Source organism: Bombina bombina, chromosome 1 (genome assembly GCF_027579735.1).
Source record: "Bombina bombina isolate aBomBom1 chromosome 1, aBomBom1.pri, whole genome shotgun sequence".
Lineage (NCBI taxonomy): Eukaryota > Metazoa > Chordata > Amphibia > Anura > Bombinatoridae > Bombina > Bombina bombina.
This window is the reverse complement of record NC_069499.1, coordinates 274707119-274727477: the sequence shown is the minus strand read 5'-3', so window position 1 is coordinate 274727477 and position 20359 is coordinate 274707119. Positions and strand designations below refer to the sequence as shown.

Sequence of the window (20359 nt, the reverse complement as noted above, 5' to 3'; positions counted from 1 at the left end):
AATTCACCTGCGCACTATGGAACTCTCGCTCTGTCTGCAACAAACTTACAGCAATTCATGACCTGTTTATATCAAATGCTTTCACCATTTTAGCAATTACAGAAACCTGGCTATCTCGTTCTGACACTGTTTCCATTGCTGCTCTCACACACGGTGGTCTTCACTTTAGCCATACCCCTAGGCAAGGTGAGAAACGTGGTGGCGGTGTTGGCATCCTGCTCTCCCCCTCCTGCACTTATCAATACCTACCTCCAATCCCATCTCTTTCTTTCTCCTCCTTTGAAGTCCACTGTATTCGCCTGTTCTCCCCCCTATCCCTAAAAGTGTCAGTCATCTATCGCCCTCCTGGACCAACCTCCCAATTCTTTGACAACTTTGCTGCCTGGCTTCCTCACTTTCTCTCTTCAAATATACCAACCCTAATTCTTGGGGATTTCAACATTCCCATTGACAACCCATCTGCCCCTGCTGCCTCTAAACTTCTTTCACTCACATCCTCCTTCGGTCTCTCACAATCCACCCCATTCCCTACTCACCGTGATGTACACTCTATCGACATGGTATTTTCCTACCTCTGCTCTATATCTGACACCACCTGTCGCCCTTTTCCCATTTCAGACCATCACCTGGTCACCTATAATATTAATGCAACAGCTAAACCCACTCCTCCATCCCGCCCCCGCACCTGTAGAAATACACATGCTGTGGATCCGCTCCAATTTTCAAAAATCATTCAAAATCTCCTCCCTCACACCTCCACTATAACCTGCCCTGATCTCGCTACAGCCCACTATAACAAAACTCTCTCCTCTGCATTAGACACACTTGCTTGCCCCTCCCCAGCTGCACAAAAGACCACACCGTCAGTTACAGCCCTGGCATGCTCAGCAAACACGCTATTTGCAAAAATGCTCCCGTACTGCTGAGCGTGTCTGGAGGAAAACTCACTCTTAACCCGATTTCATACACTATAAGTTTATTCTTCGTTCATACACTTAGCCAAACAAACTTACTTCTCTTCTCTCTTCTCCACCTTTAACTCTCTCCTCTACCCACCTGCTCCACCACCCCCGCCTGTCTTTAGTGCTCAAGACCTGGCAGACTACTTTTTAAACAAAACACACACTATCCGAAGCAACATCCCAACACCAACCAGCAATACTCCAACAACAGGCCCAATTACTCCCTCTGCCACCCTCTGTAACTTCCATCCAACCACTGAGAATGAAGTTTCTTCCTTACTATCTTCCTCACGCCTCACTACCTGCCCACTCGACCCTATCCCTTTCCATCTAATTCCCTCCCTATCTTCCACCCTCACTCCTGCTCTTACCCACATCTTCAACCTATCTCTCTCCGGCTCATTCCCATCTTCTTTCAAACACGCAAAAGTCACTCCCATACTCAAAAAACCCTCCCTCAACCCTAATTCTCCTGAAAGCTAACGCCCCATATCACTGCTTCCACTAACATCAAAACTCCTTGAAAAACTAGTTTACAATCGCCTAACCCACTTCCTGTCCGCCAACTCCTTGCTTGACCCACTGCAATCCGGATTCCACCCAAAACACTCAACTAAGACTGCCCTTACCAAGGTCACAAACGATCTTCTCTCTGCTAAAAATATTGGCCACTACTCTATACTCATCTTACTTGACCTCTCAGCTGCCTTCGACACAGTTGACCACCCCCTCCTCCTACAGACCCTTAGCTCTTTTGGACTCTGTGACACTGCTCTTTCCTGGATTCACTCCTATCTTTCTCACAGGTCTTTTTCTGTGTCATTTGCCGGCGAATCCTCCTCTCCTATGCCTCTGTCTGTTGGAGTACCTTAAGGATCTGTTCTGGGTCCTCTACTCTTCTCCATCTATACTTCTTCACTGGGTAAACTTATCAACAGTTATGGTTTCAAATATCACCTCTATGCTGATGACACCCAGATCTACCTCTCCACCCCTGCTCTCTCTCCCTCTGTTCTCTCTCATGTCAGCAACTGCTTACCTGGTATTTCTTCCTGGATGGCCTCTCACCACCTAAAGATTAACATGTCCAAGACTGAGCTCCTTCTTATCCCCCCCCCCCCCTCAAGCTCTACACCGACTTCTGACTTCTCTATCCCTGTTGACGGCATCACCATTTCCCCATTGCCCCAAGTCCGCTGCCTCGGAGTCACACTTGACTCAAACCGATCCTTCATCCCCCATATCCAATCGCTTTCTTCATCCTGCCGCAATCATCTACGCAATATTTCCAAAATTCGCCCTTTTCTGAGTGCTGACACCACAAAGCAAATAATTCACTCCCTTGTTATCTCCCGACTTGACTACTGCAACAACCTACTCGCTGGCCTTCCTCTTTCCCACCTCTCCCCCCTTCAATCCATCCTAAATGCCTCTGCCAGGCTGATCCACCTTTCCCGTCGATCTGTATCTGCTGCACCTCTTTGTGAGTCCCTTCATTGGCTCTGCATTCACAGCAAAAATTAAATTCAAAATTCTCACCCTTAAATACAAAACTCTCACAAACGCCGCTCCCCTCTACCTATCCTCTCTAATACACAAGTATACTTCAGCCCGTCCACTAAGATCCAACAATGACCTGCTCCTTGCATCCGCAACTATCACCTCCTCTCATGCTAGACTGCAGGACTTCTGTCGTGCAGCACCTACCCTCTGGAAGACTCTCCCTCCTGCTGTCAGGCTTTGCCCTAATCTTTCTTCCTTTAAATGCTCCCTGAAGACTTTTCTGTTCAGGGAAGCCTACCACCCAACTCAATAATAAATTAATTTCACTTACCTAATATTTCCCTCATCTAACTCTGTATTAACATCCTTCTCAATCTTGCAGTCCTGACCTCCTGTTTCTCAACCTCCTACCCTTCTACAGGGAGTGCAGAATTATTACGCAAATTAGTATTTTGACCACATCATCCTCTTTATGCATGTTGTCTTACTCCAAGCTGTATAGGCTCGAAAGCCTACTACCAATTAAGCATATTAGGTGATGTGCATCTCTGTAATGAGAAGGGGTGTGGTCTAATGACATCAACACCCTATATCAGGTGTGCATAATTATTAGGCAACTTCCTTTCCTTTGGCAAAATGGGTCAAAAGAAGGACTTGACAGGCTCAGAAAAGTCAAAAATAGTGAGATATCTTGCAGAGCTTCTGAAGCGTGATCATCAAACAATCAAGCGTTTCATTCAAAATAGTCAACAGGGTCGCAAGAAGCGTGTGGAAAAACCAAGGCACAAAATAACTGCCCATGAACTGAGAAAAGTCAAGCGTGCAGCTGCCAAGATGCCACTTGCCACTTGCCACCAGTTTGGCCATATTGCAGAGCTGCAACATCACTGGAGTGCCCAAAAGCACATGGTGTGCAATACTCAGAGACATGGCCAAGGTAAGAAAGGCTGAAAGACGACCACCACTGAACAAGACACACAAGCTGAAACGTCAAGACTGGGCCAAGAAATATCTCAAGACTGATTTTTCTAAGGTTTTATGGACTGATGAAATGAGAGTGAGCCTTGATGGGCCAGATGGATGGGCCCGTGGCTGGATTGGTAAAGGGCAGAGAGCTCCAGTCCGACTCAGACGCCAGCAAGGTGGAGGTGGAGTACTGGTTTGGGCTGGTATCATCAAAGATGAGCTTGTGGGGCCTTTTCGGGTTGAGGATGGAGTCAAGCTCAACTCCCAGTCCTACTGCCAGTTTCTGGAAGACACCTTCTTCAAGCAGTGGTACAGGAAGAAGTCTGCATCCTTCAAGAAAAACATGATTTTCATGCAGGACAATGCTCCATCACACGCGTCCAAGTACTCCACAGCGTGGCTGGCAAGAAAGGGTATAAAAGAAGAAAATCTAATGACATGGCCTCCTTGTTCACCTGATCTGAACCCCATTGAGAACCTGGGGTCCATCATCAAATGTGAGATTTACAAGGAGGGAAAACAGTACACCTCTCTGAACAGTGTCTGGGAGGCTGTGGTTGCTGCTGCACGCAATGTTGATGGTGAACAGATCAAAACACTGACAGAATCCATGGATGGCAGGCTTTTGAGTGTCCTTGCAAAGAAAGGTGGCTATATTGGTCACTGATTTGTTTTTGTTTTGTTTTTGAATGTCAGAAATGTATATTTGTGAATGTTGAGATGTTATATTGGTTTCACTGGTAAAAATAAATAATTGAAATGGGTATATATTTGTTTTTTGTTAAGTTGCCTAATAATTATGCACAGTAATAGTCACCTGCACACACAGATATCCCCCTAAAATAGCTATAACTAAAAACAAACTAAAAACTACTTCCAAAACTATTCAGCTTTGATATTAATGAGTTTTTTGGGTTCATTGAGAACATGGTTGTTGTTCAATAATAAAATTAATCCTCAAAAATACAACTTGCCTAATAATTCTGCACTCCCTGTAGATTGTAAATTCCCACGGGAATAGGGCCCTCAATCCCTCCTGTATGTGTTTGTAAATTTTGTCCTGTATCTTACAAGTCTTGTATTGTTTTATTTAAATGAATTGTATCCATGGACAGTGCTGTGGAATATGTTGGCGCTTAATAAATAAAGTATAATAATAATAAAATAAGTGATCTTTTTTTTACTACCAGATGTTTACAACTTGAAAGTGATCTTGCCCAAGGTAAGGATGTATATAGAAATACAAATAAAGATTAAAATATTATTTGAAGACAATTTTGAGCATTGACAAAATATGTCTTACACATGGATATGTACAAATTTACTTGGCAGTAGTCAAATTAATACTTAAAGGGACATGTCCAAATACTTAATCAATTGAAAATGAAAATAAAGAAAATAAAGATATTTTACCTTAACATGTCATCAGTAGCTACAACATATTGTAAAGGGACTTTAAGCATCCAAGCAGAATGCTTGTCCAGTGAGTAGCAAGGGAGAGTGCATCTGGTATGTGCAGACACAGTCACTTTATTTTGCTCCTCTTTACTATGAAGTCTCATGAGATTATTATGAAATGTCAAGGGATCGCAGTTAAGCTAAGTATGAACTCAGCACTCATGATGCTGACTGACTTCCATACAGATGGCAGTAAAAACAGTACAGTAAGGATAACTGTTTACAGAGCACTTACTCTGGTGAGCTGGAGACATTTTGAGGTGAAATATCTACCTTTTTACAAAGAGATGTTCATGAGCAGATTATCTCCAGGGATTTCCAAAGACTTTCATGGGTTATTTTCTAGTCAGCATTTTATAGATATTTTGCTTCACTTTTAAGATTTAGCATATAGCTAACATTTCCATTTATTAAAAATCTATACATTGACAGATTTATAGACCACCACTGAGGTAAATGTGGTCATTATTACGCAATTCAGTTCGATAATAATCTACGATTAGCCAACTTTACAAAGAGTATCAAGGGGAATAATCCCAACTATAAAGAGTGGGGGGTGCTCAATGCCAATATAAACATGAAAAAAGAAGAGAAACCGAGGCCTCATGCAGAGCACTCACTTATAAGTACATATCTGGAAGGGACTACCTCACAATGTTAAATAAAACAACATTTATTGAAGTCACCATTAAAATTAAACAGAAAACAATTACACTAAAAAAGTACAAGAAGACAGAGGGGCGCCTCATGTGTGGTATAATCAGATGGTATGATACAGAACAAACAGAATGGAGCCAAATGAGTACTCACATACTATTGAAGCACACCTATGTGCTGGTAGAGACAAGCTGCAATTTCAGATAGGTGTGACAGCTCACCCTCCAGGCAAAACTGTGTAGCTGGTGAGAGATTAAAAAACAAACAAAGAAAGCACTACATGTGCAGACCATTAAAGGTATAACCGGCAATATCTCTTAGATGATACAGATGGGTACTCACATACTCCTGTAGCACACTTATGTGCTGGTAGAGGCAGGCTGTAACTTTATGACAGGTGTAGCAGCTCACCCGAGATGTAGATTCTTGGTTGTGCAGGGGTGTAGGTCCCAATGAGCAATCAGCAAAGGCAGAAGGTAGGAAAAGAACTCCACTCAGAGTACATTTAAAATAAAATGTAGCTATTTATTAAAAACAAAGATAAAAAAACAAGGAACAACCTACTGTGCGTTAGACCCGTATTAAAAAAAATCTATAATTAAAATAATTTTTTTTTATTATATAGTTGTTTTTTTTTATACGGGTCTAACGCACAGTAGGTTGTTCCTCATACTAACAATATGTTTAAATCTAGCCCAGTTTTTGACTATGGATAGAAGTTAACATTCCCAATATATATTTTGAATTATAAACATTGTGTGAATAGGAAAATAGATCAAATAACCCTTTGATAACTGTGGGTCAATACCGATTTTTTTATCTTTAAATGCAAACATGCAGTGTTCTATTGGATTGTCTAATTATTGTTTAGTATAGGATACTATTGCTAAAATACTTTACATGTGTATAATGTGGTTTTTACTCTAGGTGAAAAACTGTTGCAATTAGAAGATCTGATGTCATCAGACAGGTGTTAGATATCAATTAGGAAACACACCCCTTTGTAAGGAGGTGGATAACTGTTAGTTTGTTATTTAAGGCAGAGGTAGGATGTTGAATGAATATATGCCTGATGAAACGGTTCTAGCCGAGAAACGCGTTGCATTTGAGGGGTGCCACTGTATACCCTTTTATCCACTCATCATAAACAACTGCTGTGTTGTTTTTATATCTTTGTTTTTAATAAATAGCTACATTTTAATTTAAATGTACTCTGAGTGGAGTTCTTTTCCTACCTTCTGCCTTTGCTGATTGCTCACTGGGACCTACACCCCTGCACAACCAAGAATCTACATCTAGGGTGAGCTGCTACACCTGTCATAAAGTTACAGCCTGCCTCTACAAGCACATAAGTGTGCTACAGGAGTATGTGAGTACCCATCTGTATCATCTAAGAGATATTGCCGGTTATACCTTTAATGGTCTGCACATGTAGTGCTTTCTTTGTTTGTTTTTTAATCTCTCACCAGCTACACAGTTTTGCCTGGAGGGTGAGCTGTCACACCTATCTGAAATTGCAGCTTGTCTCTACCAGCACATAGGTGTGCTTCAATAGTATGTGAGTACTCATTTGGCTCCATTCTGTTTGTTCTGTATCATACCATCTGATTATACCACACATGAGGCGCCCCTCTGTCTTCTTGTACTTTTTCAGCTATACCCGGACCAGTCGGTGAGGAGGAGGCAGCCCACATGTGAACATTCTATATCCCATTTTCTCCGGTCATCCGGTCATACATTTCAAAGAAAGACTTTGATCTCTGTATTATCCTTTATTCAAGGATTCAAAGGTTTTTTATTTCATGTATATATTTTTCATTTTTATTTTTGTTTTGTTTGGTCCTTGTGATGTTTGAATTGTTCTGTATTATCTACGCATGGTGATTCATTTTCTGCACTGGGTTGCCCCTGCACCTTTGGCGCCCCCTCTATTTTGTTGTTATAACAATTACACTAATATTAAAAATTATATTAAAATTCCAAATGGAAAAGGAATCCGAAAGAGCAGAGAAAATGACTAACAATAAAGGGGAGACCAGAGATGCAATTAGGGAGCAATACGCATCAGTTGTCCCATTATGTGTGCAAAGTCAAAAGAGGATATAATCCCCACAACAATTAACTATGGTATAGCACTGTACACACAATGACGAAAACTGGTTGGGTCCATGCATCCAAACATTGCAAAAATAATCTCTGGTTCAAAAGAGCACAACTCTATCAATAATACATGCTGCTAAGGATTCCAAGAAATGCCTGATGCGCATTTCGCCATTAGGCTTTCTCAAAGGCGAACCTGATTATAGTCCCAATTTATTTTTAATTTTATGACAAGACAGAAGGCTCCTATTTTGCTTTACTTTCTTTACTTTCTAAACTCCAGCAGTAATACAAGTACAGAAAAAAGTAGCATAGTATATCTGGACAAACAATCAGATCACAGTACACGGTAATAAAGCCAGGCTCTGGACAATCCACTTCCTCTTTCTTTACTGCTCCAGCAGCAAGGTGATGTAAACTTGTTTCAGAATTGATTTTCTACTGCATTGAATTTATCTTCTCTAAGATACTTTATCTATTTTTCCCACCCCTCATTCATTGATAGTGGATCCATTTTCTACTTAATCCTTTTCTTAATCCTATACTATGGATCTTTTCCTATTCCTACTTTATCTATATGTTTTCCTAACACTTTTCTGTGTTCTTTGTCTAACGGACTTATCCGTTTTGCAGACCACTTATATATATATTTTTATAATCGTTGGTGGCATAGTGGAACGTTTATTTCTTACTTGTAGGTTGCTAGAAAATGTATCCTTTCGAGATCGCCATCCGGGCGCCCTTTGTTACTGCCTTGCAGTACCCTGGCGGCCATCTTGGTAGAGGATCCTGTATACTAGCTTACGTTACGCACGCAACGTCACACTACGTGACCGCGGCGATCTTGGATCCTATTCTTCACTATACCACAAATGATTAACGCTAATACCTAAAGGATAATCCTTATTATATAACAATATTTGGGCAATTGCATATTTAATATATATATGAACGATCTTTCATACTGTATGGTGCAAAATAGATTTAAGTGTTATATCTAAATAGATAACGATGAAATGAGTTGTGACACATATCATTATATCTGCAGATACAGATATCAGTACTTCACAAGAGCGCAATCCCTGTGAAATATTCTGAAAGAAAAACAAACTAAACGTATCCTTTTATACAAAATATTAACAGAAGTGACTTTATGTCATTTGGCGGTACTCTCTGAGCTCCGCAGCAGGCATAATACATTTATTTATATATTCCTATATATCTTATTTCCTTAATATATAATAATAAGATATCATGTCTGATGATAATGAACAAACCCCTGTTGATATACAGTCGATGGTTAATACATCTGTATCACAAGCAGTATCCTCTGCGCTGGCAGACATTTCATCCATGCTGAAAAATATGATACAGGAGACCCTTGAGCCTCCAGCCTCGACACAAAACCCCTCTGAATCCCCAGAGACCTCTAAAAAGCATACTTTAAAATCCAAACACCAAGGGGAACCCCCCTTACAAAAATAAATAAGCCTGCCATAACCCCTACCCCTGGGGTAACAATAAGGGAAGACAATGATAATAATATTACCTCTGAACCAAATAACCCTACATACTATACTGACGGGTACCTATCAGAACATGAGTCAGAGGAAGAATGGCCTGAAGAGCACACGAAACACCCTACCCTAATGATGACAGTAATAAGTATCCCGCCCAAACCATTATAGACCCATTAGGTCATCCCATGTTTGACCCTGACCAAATAAGACACCCACGGTCATCTGGATGGTCCCCTTCACCACATATAATGCAATTTCTACAAGCATGGCTAAGAAAGCCTCTACCTAACCCCACAAGGAATAAATTAAGGGCAGAATGCCCACGACCCATCCTCCCAGATAGGGAATCTTCCACCCCTGAATTTGATCCCACCATGGTGACCTTCCTTACCAGGGGTGGGAGAGACCCTAGAAGGGGCCTAGACAAATCACTTAGGTTGGCCCAAGACAAATTATTGGACATAGTGGGCCCCATTACACAAATCTAACAGCTTGATGACCAGGCGATGGTAACCTCACACCCCTAGACCCTCAGCAGGTCAGAGAATGGGCCCAACGAACAATGTGCCTGTTAGGCAACACTAATGTGGCACTCTCTACTGAGAGACGTAGGGCAGCACTCTCCAGGCTAGACCCCAAACTTGCCGATATGGCTAAAACAGAAGGGGGTTCCTGTTATAAATGTCAGTAAGTTTAACTGTTTATCCAGTTAGTCTTTCAAGTGATGAATCACAGCTGCAGTTCCTGCACGATTCATGAATAGAAAGAAACATAAGAATACTTTTATGTTTAGAATTCAATGTATATATAATTGTGTTGCTTGCTGTAGAAAAATATGGTGGTGGAGCAATAAAAGGTACTATGTAAATATTACTGATTTTTACAGAGTAACTTAGATGAAGCAATTAATCTCTCCAATAGTCCCAGGTAATTATCACAACTATGACTAGCAACCTAGTTCCTAATAACTACCTTGAAACCTCTGGATAAATGATATCAAAAGTGAAAAAGAAAAAAGACAGTACTGAACAGTAATGAATGTGGAACGATATTACTGAATACAAGTTGCTATAGTTTCATCAGATGATATACTCATGAAGTAGTTACTGCTTTTGAAGGAGATGAAGAGAAAGTAAAACAATTTAGCTTGTTTGCTTACCGGAGCATAGAGACTTCTTCAGAGCTGACAGGAAGGCAGAGTTATGCTGGCGGCCGTGAAGTCACACAGCCGAAATGAGACACGCTGCAAGTGAGAAAGGCAAACAAAGTTTAAAGTACCTTGCTCCTGGTGAAAGCAAAGTAGAACAAAAGATCCTAACAAGTAGGATTAGATTCCTTGATAATAGAAAAGTATTGCGGTGAGATCCGTAGACATTAGGGCTTGAAATCCAGAAGTGTAAATAGATCCAACCAGAATAAATAACAAGCAAGGAAGTGAGTAAGAGAAGCCTATTTATAAGCTGATCCAGAGGCTGCTTGTAAGATTTAAAGGTATATTAGCATAGTTTGCTTACCAAGGTTGGGGAACGTTACAGTTCCTCAGCCAAAGGCTTACTTTTTAGGAAATCTTTTATATGAGACTTGAATAGATTTGCCTCTACCTTTACCTTCTTGGATAGGGCTCAGTCCAATGTGCGCAGAGTGCTTTATAACAGAGGGGTTTTGCCAGGGCTGGTCGATTCAGGGGTCATTCGCCCAGCCGAGCAGCATTCAGAGACTCCTTTCACCAACAATATGCCCCGCAAATCAGACCCATGTTCCCTACCAGAGGTCGTCCCTTCTGAGCCAGAGGTCATCCACAAAGCCCTCCAGTTACCACTAACCAAGGTGAGTCCTTCATTCCTACATGCTTCCCCAGTAGAATTAGCGGGCAGACTTGCTCACTATTTCCCAACATGGAGGACTATAACCTCAGACCAGTGGGTTTTGCAAACAGTACTAGGATTCCACATAGAATTCTTTCAACTCCCATCCCAACCCCTTCCGCCCAACCTAATCCCGTTTCCTCATTCTATGCTGGAACTTATAAACATAGAAATGAAAAAACTTCTCCAAAAAGGAGCTATAGAGTGAGCCTCATCACAAGGGTTTCTCAGCAATATGTTCCTAGTCAAAAAGAAGGACGGAGGCTTTCACCCTGACATCAATTTTATAGCATTAAACCTATTTCTCGTCAACCGCCATTTCAAAATGGAGGGCATACACCTTCTCAGGGACACCCTGCAAGGGCAGGATTGGATGGTTCGTCTAGACTTAAAGGATGCCTACTTAACAGTTCCTATGCATCACGTATTCCACCATTATCTTCAGTTCCTATGGAACAGGGATCAATGGCAATTCCAATGCCTCCCTTTCGGCCTCAGCTCAGCACTTTGGTGTTTCACCAAGATTATGAGACCGGTTGCAGCCTTTCTTCAGGGCAAAGGCATCAGACTCATCCTATATCTAGACGACATCCTCATTTTAGCACAAGACAAGCACTTGCTCCTCAAACATCTGGAGTTCGCAACGAACCTCTTACAGCACCTGGGTTTCGTGATCAATCACAACAAATCTCTCCTCTACCCTGCCGAAACTCTAGAGTTTCTAGGTTTCACAGTGAATTCCGTGACAGCTACATTGGCTCTTCCACAGGCCAAACTGATCACTATTCGGATGGAACTCAGATCAGCTCTGAGAAAACCTCAATTACAATTATGAGTCACATCCCTAAATTAAACCTATCAACCTAAGGTCAAGTCTGGTAAGTTATTAAAGCATTACATGCTCTTCAGTATAGATATCCTTTTATTCTATATCGCCATTTGATTAGACATAGTTACTGCTTATCTCTATGTGAGATCGATCATCAAAAATCATAATACCAAGTATCATGTTGTTAATACAGAAACACTGTCATCAGTGTTGACTTGTACTTGATTGGCATGTTCCCGAGCCAATACCGACTGTCTCCATAACTGTTCCACCCATAATCGGGGGGGATTGTCTACATAAACTTATGCTTGGTTGGTCCATACATCCGACCATAGACACAGTAATTAAATTGAGTTACACTGGCCGATATGCAACAAAAGACCAATTATTGATCACATATTGACAAGCGCACAATGCAAATTGTATTAGAATTGACTAATTATAATTTACTCATGTGAAGATTAGTAAGTAGGTAATCTCAATATGCTGTTATTATATGCACTAATTCCGAAGGTATATAAGAGTGTATATATTTTGATAACGTATTAGCACTGATTCCAATAGGATCTAATGAAGTATCAGTAATTCCCTATACATAGGCAGTATATATATATATATATATATATATATATATATATATACACACCCATCCATTGGATATTGTAACTACATAATCAGATTTTATAATATCAATTATATGGTAAGATTGAATTACTTTAGGATAAACCTCATAATGGTTCTACCATCATTCCCCATTGTAAACATAGGGGATAGGGAATAGTGTCACTTAATACACTAATACCTTATATAGTGTTTCATTACCAGCAACTCCATTCTAACAGATTCTAACAGGTCTATTCAAAAATTATTTGTGAATATAAATATACTTAGTAGATGTGTATATATCAAAACGTGTCTATTACTAAAGATGTTAAAATCACACCAAACAGACTACTCCTCCTAGTACCCGATTTGTCCTATTAGGTGTAAGATCTTATGGTTGAAGTCACTATATAGGTTTACTTAGTGATGTGCAGGTAAAGAATCTTTAAGAGCTACAGATATGAGTTATAACCTGCATGCTCATTAAGGCCATTCAGCATCAAGGTTTGTAACCAAAAAATCCATTTACATTCTGCCAGCAAGAGCATAGTTTCAACATTACCCCCCACGTATGCCTGGTTTGATGACCTGTAATACTGAGCTTGTTAATTTGGGTTTTACTCCATGATATTTTAAATAGTGTCTAGCAACTGTTGTAAGAGTTTTTCCTTTCTTATAATCCTCTTCACAATTTTTATTGTTGTTGTTTAGATGTTCACCTAGTCTGATACCCAATTCACGAGTCGTGATCCCTACATACCTCTTCCCACAGTCGCATTGTAAGCAATAGATCACATTCCTTGCCCTGCAATTTGCAAATTAATATACTTTTTTTTGTTCCTGATGGAAAGATATAACATTCTATTATATTCTCCATATATTTACACAAACTGCAGGAGTCACAGCAATAAGTACCACAGATATTCGTACTGGGTTTCTTCCTAATAAAGTGGCTCCTCTCCAATTTGTTTCTAATAGTTGGCACTCATTTCCAACTAGTCATGACTCTGTCCCCCACAAATTGGGTCAAATCCTTGTCAGATTTCAGAATATCAAAATATTTAATTAAAATATTGTTGGTATTTTTATGTTGATCAGTGTATGTGGTAACAAATCTCACTATACCTTCTTTATATGTTCTTAATTTTCAGGACTAGGAGTTGTTGCCTTGGTGTATGCAAGGCCCTATGGGAAGCTTTACGGATGACAGTACATGTATACCCTCTAGCTTTCAGTCTTGTTCGTAATTATTATTATTATTATTCTTTATTTATAAAGCGCCAACAGATTCCGCAGCGCTGCCCATGGGTACAAGGATAACAGTACAGTGGAGAAACAATACGATAAGACACAAAATTTTACAGACAAATACAGGGGGAGTTGAGGGCCCTGTTCCCGTGGGAACTTACAATCTAGATGGGTAGGAGGATTGGAAACAGGAGGTGGGGACTACAGAGGTGAGAATGATATTAGTGAGGAGATAGAGGGCAACTGTTAGTTAGTTGGTTAGTTTGTTAATAAGTCGGGTGATAAGCTTCCCTGAACAGAAAGGTCTTTAGGTAACGTTTAAAGGAGGAGAGGTTAGGGGCAAGTCTGACATCTCGAGGAAGTGCGTTCCAGAGGGTTGGTGCCGCACGAGAGAAGTCCTGTAGTCTAGAATGAGAGGAGGTGATGGTAGAGGATGCAAGAAGCAGGTCGTTGTTGGATCTTAGGGGACGGGCAGGAGTATATTTGTTGATGAGTGAGGACAGGTAGGGTGGGGCAGCATTGGTGAGGGCTTTGTAGGTCAGGGTGAGAATTTTGAATTTAACTCTGTTGTGAATGGGGAGCCAGTGAAGGGACTCACAGAGAGGCGCAGCAGAAACAGAGCGTCGAGAGAGGTGAATTAGTCTGGCGGATGCATTTAGGACGGATTGGAGGGGAGAGAGGCGGGAGAGAGGGAGGCCAGTTAGTAAGTTGTTACAGTAGTCAAGTCGGGAAATTACCAGGGAGTGGATGAGCTGTTTGGTAGTTTCAGCACTCAGAAACGGGCGAATTTTGGAGATATTGCGTAGGTGGTTGCGGCAGGATGAAGAGAGCAGTTGGATGTGGGGAATTAAGGACAGATTTGAGTCAAGCGTGACTCCGAGGCAGCGGACTTGGGGTGATGGGGAGATAGTGGTGCCGCCAACAGTGATAGAGAAATTAGAGACGGGAGTGGAGCTAGAGGGGGGAATTAGAAGTAGTTCGGTCTTGGACATATTTATTTTTAGGTGGTGAGAGGCCATCCAGGAAGAAATGCCAGATAAGCAGTCGCTGATGTGAGAGTTGACAGAAGGAGAGAGTGCAGGGGTGGAAAGGTAGATCTGGGCATCATCAGCATAGAGGTGATAGCTGAAGCCATAGCTGTTGACAAGTTTACCCAGTGAAGAAGTGTAAATAGAGAAGAGTAGAGGACCCAGGACAGAGCCTTGAGGTACTCCAACAGACAGGGGCAATAGAGAGGAGGAGTCACCAGCAAAAGAGACTCCTTTCAAAGAACACTTTGTCATAAGAACAGTTCCTCCTTATATGTAAAAATTCCCCAACTGGGATTGCTTTTTTAGTTGACCATGAATGACAACTGTCAAATTTTAGTATGGAATTAGTGGCCGTATCCTTCCTATATAGGCCTGTATTCAACTGACCCTGACCATTTTCTTAGATTTTTACATCCAAGAATTCTACCACATCTGTACTCATTTGTTAGGTCAATTTCAAATTTAGATCATAAGTATTCAATATTTTAATACATTCCTTAAATTCCTCCTCCCCACCATTTCAGATGATGAATAGATTGTCTATATACTGGCACCATAGACTAATATTTTGGGTATATAGTTGCAAGTTCTCATTAAACACTGTTTCTCTCTCCCACCACCATAAGTAAATATTAGCATAGGTGGGTGCACATGAGGACTCCATCGCTGTTCCTTGGGTTTGTAAATAGAAGCAATTGTTAAAGACAAAATAATTATGTTCTAACACAAATCTTAGGAGTTTCAAAATAAACCCATTTAATAAACCCCACAACCCTTCTCATGTCTGATTGATGTGTACAGTGATTCCACATCATACGTAATCAAAATTAAACTTTCATCAATACAAATGTCATGGTATCCCTTACGAAGGATGGAAGAAACCATACAATGTCCCGTAGACAAAGATCTAGAAACCTACTTGCTTGTTCGCATAAACTTCCAATACTAGAGACTATGGGTCTCCCTGGTGGTTTATCCCGATTTTTATGTACTTTAGGAAGTAAATACAGGGTAGAAGTTTTTCGAATCTCTAACCTGCAAATACTTCCACTCCATTGTGCTTATCAATTCCTCAGTCTTAGCATCAGTAACAAGGGTATTATATTTCTCAACAAATTGTGCAGTAGGATTTGAGAACATATTTTTGTAACATTTCTTATCTGCCAGTTGTCTATTAGCTTCCTTCATATATGACTCATCCCATACAACTATATTTCCCCCCTTATTTTAACCACTACATCCTCCCAATTATTGATTTCATTAAGAGCTTGAGTCTCCTCTTTGCACAGATTTAAAAACTTGTACTTTAATTGCAGTAGATCTTCCGTGACTACTATTAAGTATACTTCCAATTTAGGGATTTTATTTAATTGTGGCATAAAGTTAGACTTGAGTCTCAATTTATCATCCATGAACATATCTGGTTCATGTAGATTCAATCCCTCACTCTCATGCCACAGATCAACTAACGTATCTAAAGTCTGTGTTTTCACAGTTGCACTGTCATCATGGGTAGCAAACATTTTCTTGAGAGCTAATTTTCTATGAAATAGATGCAGGTCTTTGACCAGTTTAAATTTATTTTACATGTGGTGTAGGGGAGAAGGATGAACCCTTAGATAGTACCTTAATATGATTGTTTGTGAGGATCTTGGTGGATATGTTAATGACTTGTAACTCATCATCCTTAATTACCATTTTGGTCTCTTCGGCCAACCGTCCCTCCTCCTGTATCTGTTGTCCACCCTGTATCCCCACCTGGATCTGTTTTCCGTAGAGACCGATCCATCTCCTTTGCACCTTCTTGTTTTTCCAATTGACTTATGTTTGTGCCTAAAAAAACTATTTTGTGGTTTGGTAGTGGGTGTAGTTTCTATATCACTGTCCTCTACTGCCGAAGAGTCATTATCAGATAAGGTGTTCGTTTGTGTGGGTGGGAGGCTATTACTGGTCTTCTCCTTGGTTGTTTGTTATCCCAAGTAAATATTTTCCCTTTTTCAAAGTCCTTAATATCCCTTTTAATTTTGGCACATTTTGTCTAAATTATTTCAAATTCTTTCTTGTCCAACTCTTGCCTCAACTTCTTATACGCCAACTTGATTTTATCTAGATTTTCAAATTTATTCATTTTACTGTTTAATTCCGAAATCTGGCCATGGTTAATATCAGTGGAATCATAGATACACGAAGTATGAAATCTGGGAGAGCGATGTTTGATATTTTCATTAACATTACACAAATTGTCACGTGATGTTGAGATGTCGAATTAGATCCTGCCTAAACATGATAGGTTAGACTGGGGGGTTGTAAAGCATATAAGAATATAGAAACCTAATGGCAAAAGAAAATGTTAATCAGGTGTTTCTTGGAATCCTTAGCAGCATGTATTATTGATAGAGTTGTGCTCTTTTGAACCAGAGATTAGTTTTGCAATATTTGGATGCACAGACCCAACCAGTTTTAATAATTGTGTGTGCACTGCTATACCATAGTTAATTGTTGTGGGGATTATATCTTCTTTTGATAGTTTTTTGGCTTTGCAAACATAATGGGACAACTGATGTGTATTGCTCCCTAATTGCATCTCTGGTCTCCCCTTTATTGTTAGTCATTTTCTCTGCTGTTTCAGATTCCTTTTCCATTTGGAATTTTAATATAATTTTTAATATTAGTGTAATTTTTTTCTGTTTAATTTTAATGGTCACTTCAATAAATGTTGTTTTATTTAACCTTGTAAGGTAGTCCCTTCCAGATATGTACTTATAAGTAAGTGCTCTGCATGAGGCCTCGGTTTCTCTTATTTTCCTTTTTCATATGTATAAAACTGAACTGTAATAACTTAAAGTGACATTATACAGTAGATTTTTCTTTGCATAAATGTTTTGTAGATGATACATTTAAAAAAAAGTATAGTTTTGCTTATTTCTAAATAACATTGCACTGATTTTCAGACACCTAACCAAGCCCCGAAGTTTTAGGAGACTACTGATGTATACCTACTCCAGCTTGCTCCTGTTTGTGTAAAGAGTCTTTTCATATGCAGAGGAAGCGGGAGGGGGGAATTGTCTGCCTTTTTTTGCTATAGAACCACTTGCAGTGGGTGTTCCAGCTAATCTTTTCAACAGAGCTAAACTGGGAGCTTCTAAGTTTTTAAAACAGTTTTATACTGGATTTTTATATCAGTATCTGTGCATATTATTCTTTATAGTAGTGTCTATTATACGCAGTTAAATGAAAATTGATGTATACTGTCCCTTTAAAGTTATTCTGAGAGTCATAGTGGATTTGTTTATATACAGATTACATTATACATTACTCCCCTCAAAAGAAAGGTAAATTAGCACTCTTCTTTATGGGGGAAAAAACTTCTACAGAATATTTACTTAGTTAAAGATATTGACAATATTTTGAATGAATACATAAATAGAATCTAAAATTGCACAATGGGTGGTACCACTAGAAACACAATACTAGATATGTATAGCAAACGCAGCTTAATATTTTGTCAGCTTGTCCATCATAATGCACTTTCCCTATAAACAAGAGACATATATATTATTTTCTATTAATGTATCAAACACAATTGTTGTTGCAAAGTTGGTTAAAGAGATATTGACCGTGGTAGAGATCTCCCATGAGGTTTTTTAAAAATGGTGCAAAATCATTTGCTGGTATATACTGTGCATATAACTTCAGACAAGTTTCATAACAGCGGTGATAACCGCACTTAAAGTCTCACTTGTCTATCCAACTAATTATAGCATGTTGTGACTCCTAAGAACAACTGTCTGTAAAACCACACCTGTATAAGTGGCTGATATCTGTATTTACAGACATATATGCACATATAAACACATAAATACATATGTATATATAGTTAAACATATATATATATATATATATAAGTGCATTGGAGACCTTTACAGTCAAGTAGCTGAAACATGAAAAATCATATGTATGCAATATATACAGTATATACTGTATTTAATAAAGTGTTTAACTGTGTATGTACTATAAATATTTCATATTTCTAATGATCTTCACATAGGGGAAAAAGTATTTTTAAATAGAAATTCCTATATATAGATCTGTATATATCTTTACCTATATATAATTTTATATATATATATATATATATATATATATATATATATATATATATATATATATATATACTACATATATACATATATATAGGTATAAATATATATTTTACAAAAAAATTGAAATATTTATTTAAGAATAGATAGAAAATATTATTTTATGTGAAGAACATTGGAATGTAACGGGAGGGAGAGTATCTGGAGACAAGGTCTGAAATGTAGGGGGGGGGACAGTAGAGTTGAGGGCTTTGTATGTCAGAGGGAGGATTTTGTTTTTAATCCTGGAGGCAAGAGGAAGCCAGTGAAGGGATTGGCATAGAGGGGCAGCAGAAGAAGAGCGACGTGTAAGGAATATGAACCTGACAGGGGCATTCATTATGGATTGTAAAGGAGCTAGGCGGCAGCTAGGGAGACCAGAGAGGACAGAGTTGCAGTAGTCAAGGCGGGAAAGGATGAGAGAGTGGATTAAAATCTTAGTTGTGTCTTGTGTAATGAAATGTCTAATTTTAGAGATGTTTCTAAGGGGGAAGTCTATGAGAGAATATTTTATATTTAAAGTTCCTCTTTTTGCGCGCATCAGGTTTTCGTTCTTGAGCTAACTTTTTACTTTCAACTCATAGTAAGAGCGCAACCAGACGTGAACAAAAAACCTTTGTCTAGTGAAGTTAACGTGTTAGCGCTCCACTCGTAATCTAGTCCTATGTAAGTAATTGAGTAAGTAATGTCATTTTGTTCATTTGTTCTGCAACTGAAGGCTAACAACACGCACACACACTTTCACTGCTGGATATATATTACAGAAGCAATTTAATGTACTTACCTCTAAGTGTGACTGGAATAGGACCGAGCAGTCACAGCAATGAGTGACTCCATTGGGCCTATTTAGAGGGTGAAGTAAGATTACAAACAGACAAAGTAATACTCTTATTTACATTAAATACCATATAAACTTACTATATATAATTTAAATAGAGCAAGAACAGAGAAATAGCACAGGCGAGACCAGGAAGAGGGAAACAGATTATACTGGAGTAATATGAGGTTATACATATGCACACAGGCCAATTTGTAAATATAATGATCTTTTATATGTTTTTCTAATTCTGTATATTTATTGCCAATGTTCTTACTCTGCCTTGTTATAATAAATTGAAAAAAAGTTTGTAGATTAACAATAAAAGGTTTGAAGTGAGGGGATGAACCGGTAGAGATGGAAAGGTGAGGGGATGAATGGGTAGAGATGGAAAGGTGAGGGGATGAACGGGTAGAGATGGAAAGTTGAAGGGATGAATGGGTAGAGATGGAAAGGGTGTGAGAAATGCAAAAGTGGTTTGAGGAATGAGCAGGGAAAGAAGTGGGGTTAGGAGAAAAAAAACAGAAAGTTTACATTTACAATATTTGACTCTACAAATTTAAAAGATATTGATTAAAATATTATCAGGCGAAAGAACAAAGAGAACATTATAGTGTGAAGTGTGCTGCATTGTTTCTGAGAGGCTAAAGACTCTTCTTCT

At 39.2% G+C, this 20359-nt stretch overlaps 1 protein-coding gene across 2 annotated transcripts in view; it reads right to left on the bottom strand.

Moving 5' to 3' along the window:
- LOC128645191 (ribonuclease T2) overlaps window positions 1-20359 on the bottom strand; it is a 138640-nt gene that overhangs the window by 88698 nt on the left and 29583 nt on the right. For both annotated transcript variants that reach the window (XM_053697999.1, XM_053698000.1), the window contains one exon: window positions 19666-19723. In XM_053697999.1, coding sequence (XP_053553974.1) covers window positions 19666-19723 — 58 coding nt within the window. The remainder of the gene's footprint in view (window positions 1-19665; window positions 19724-20359) is intronic.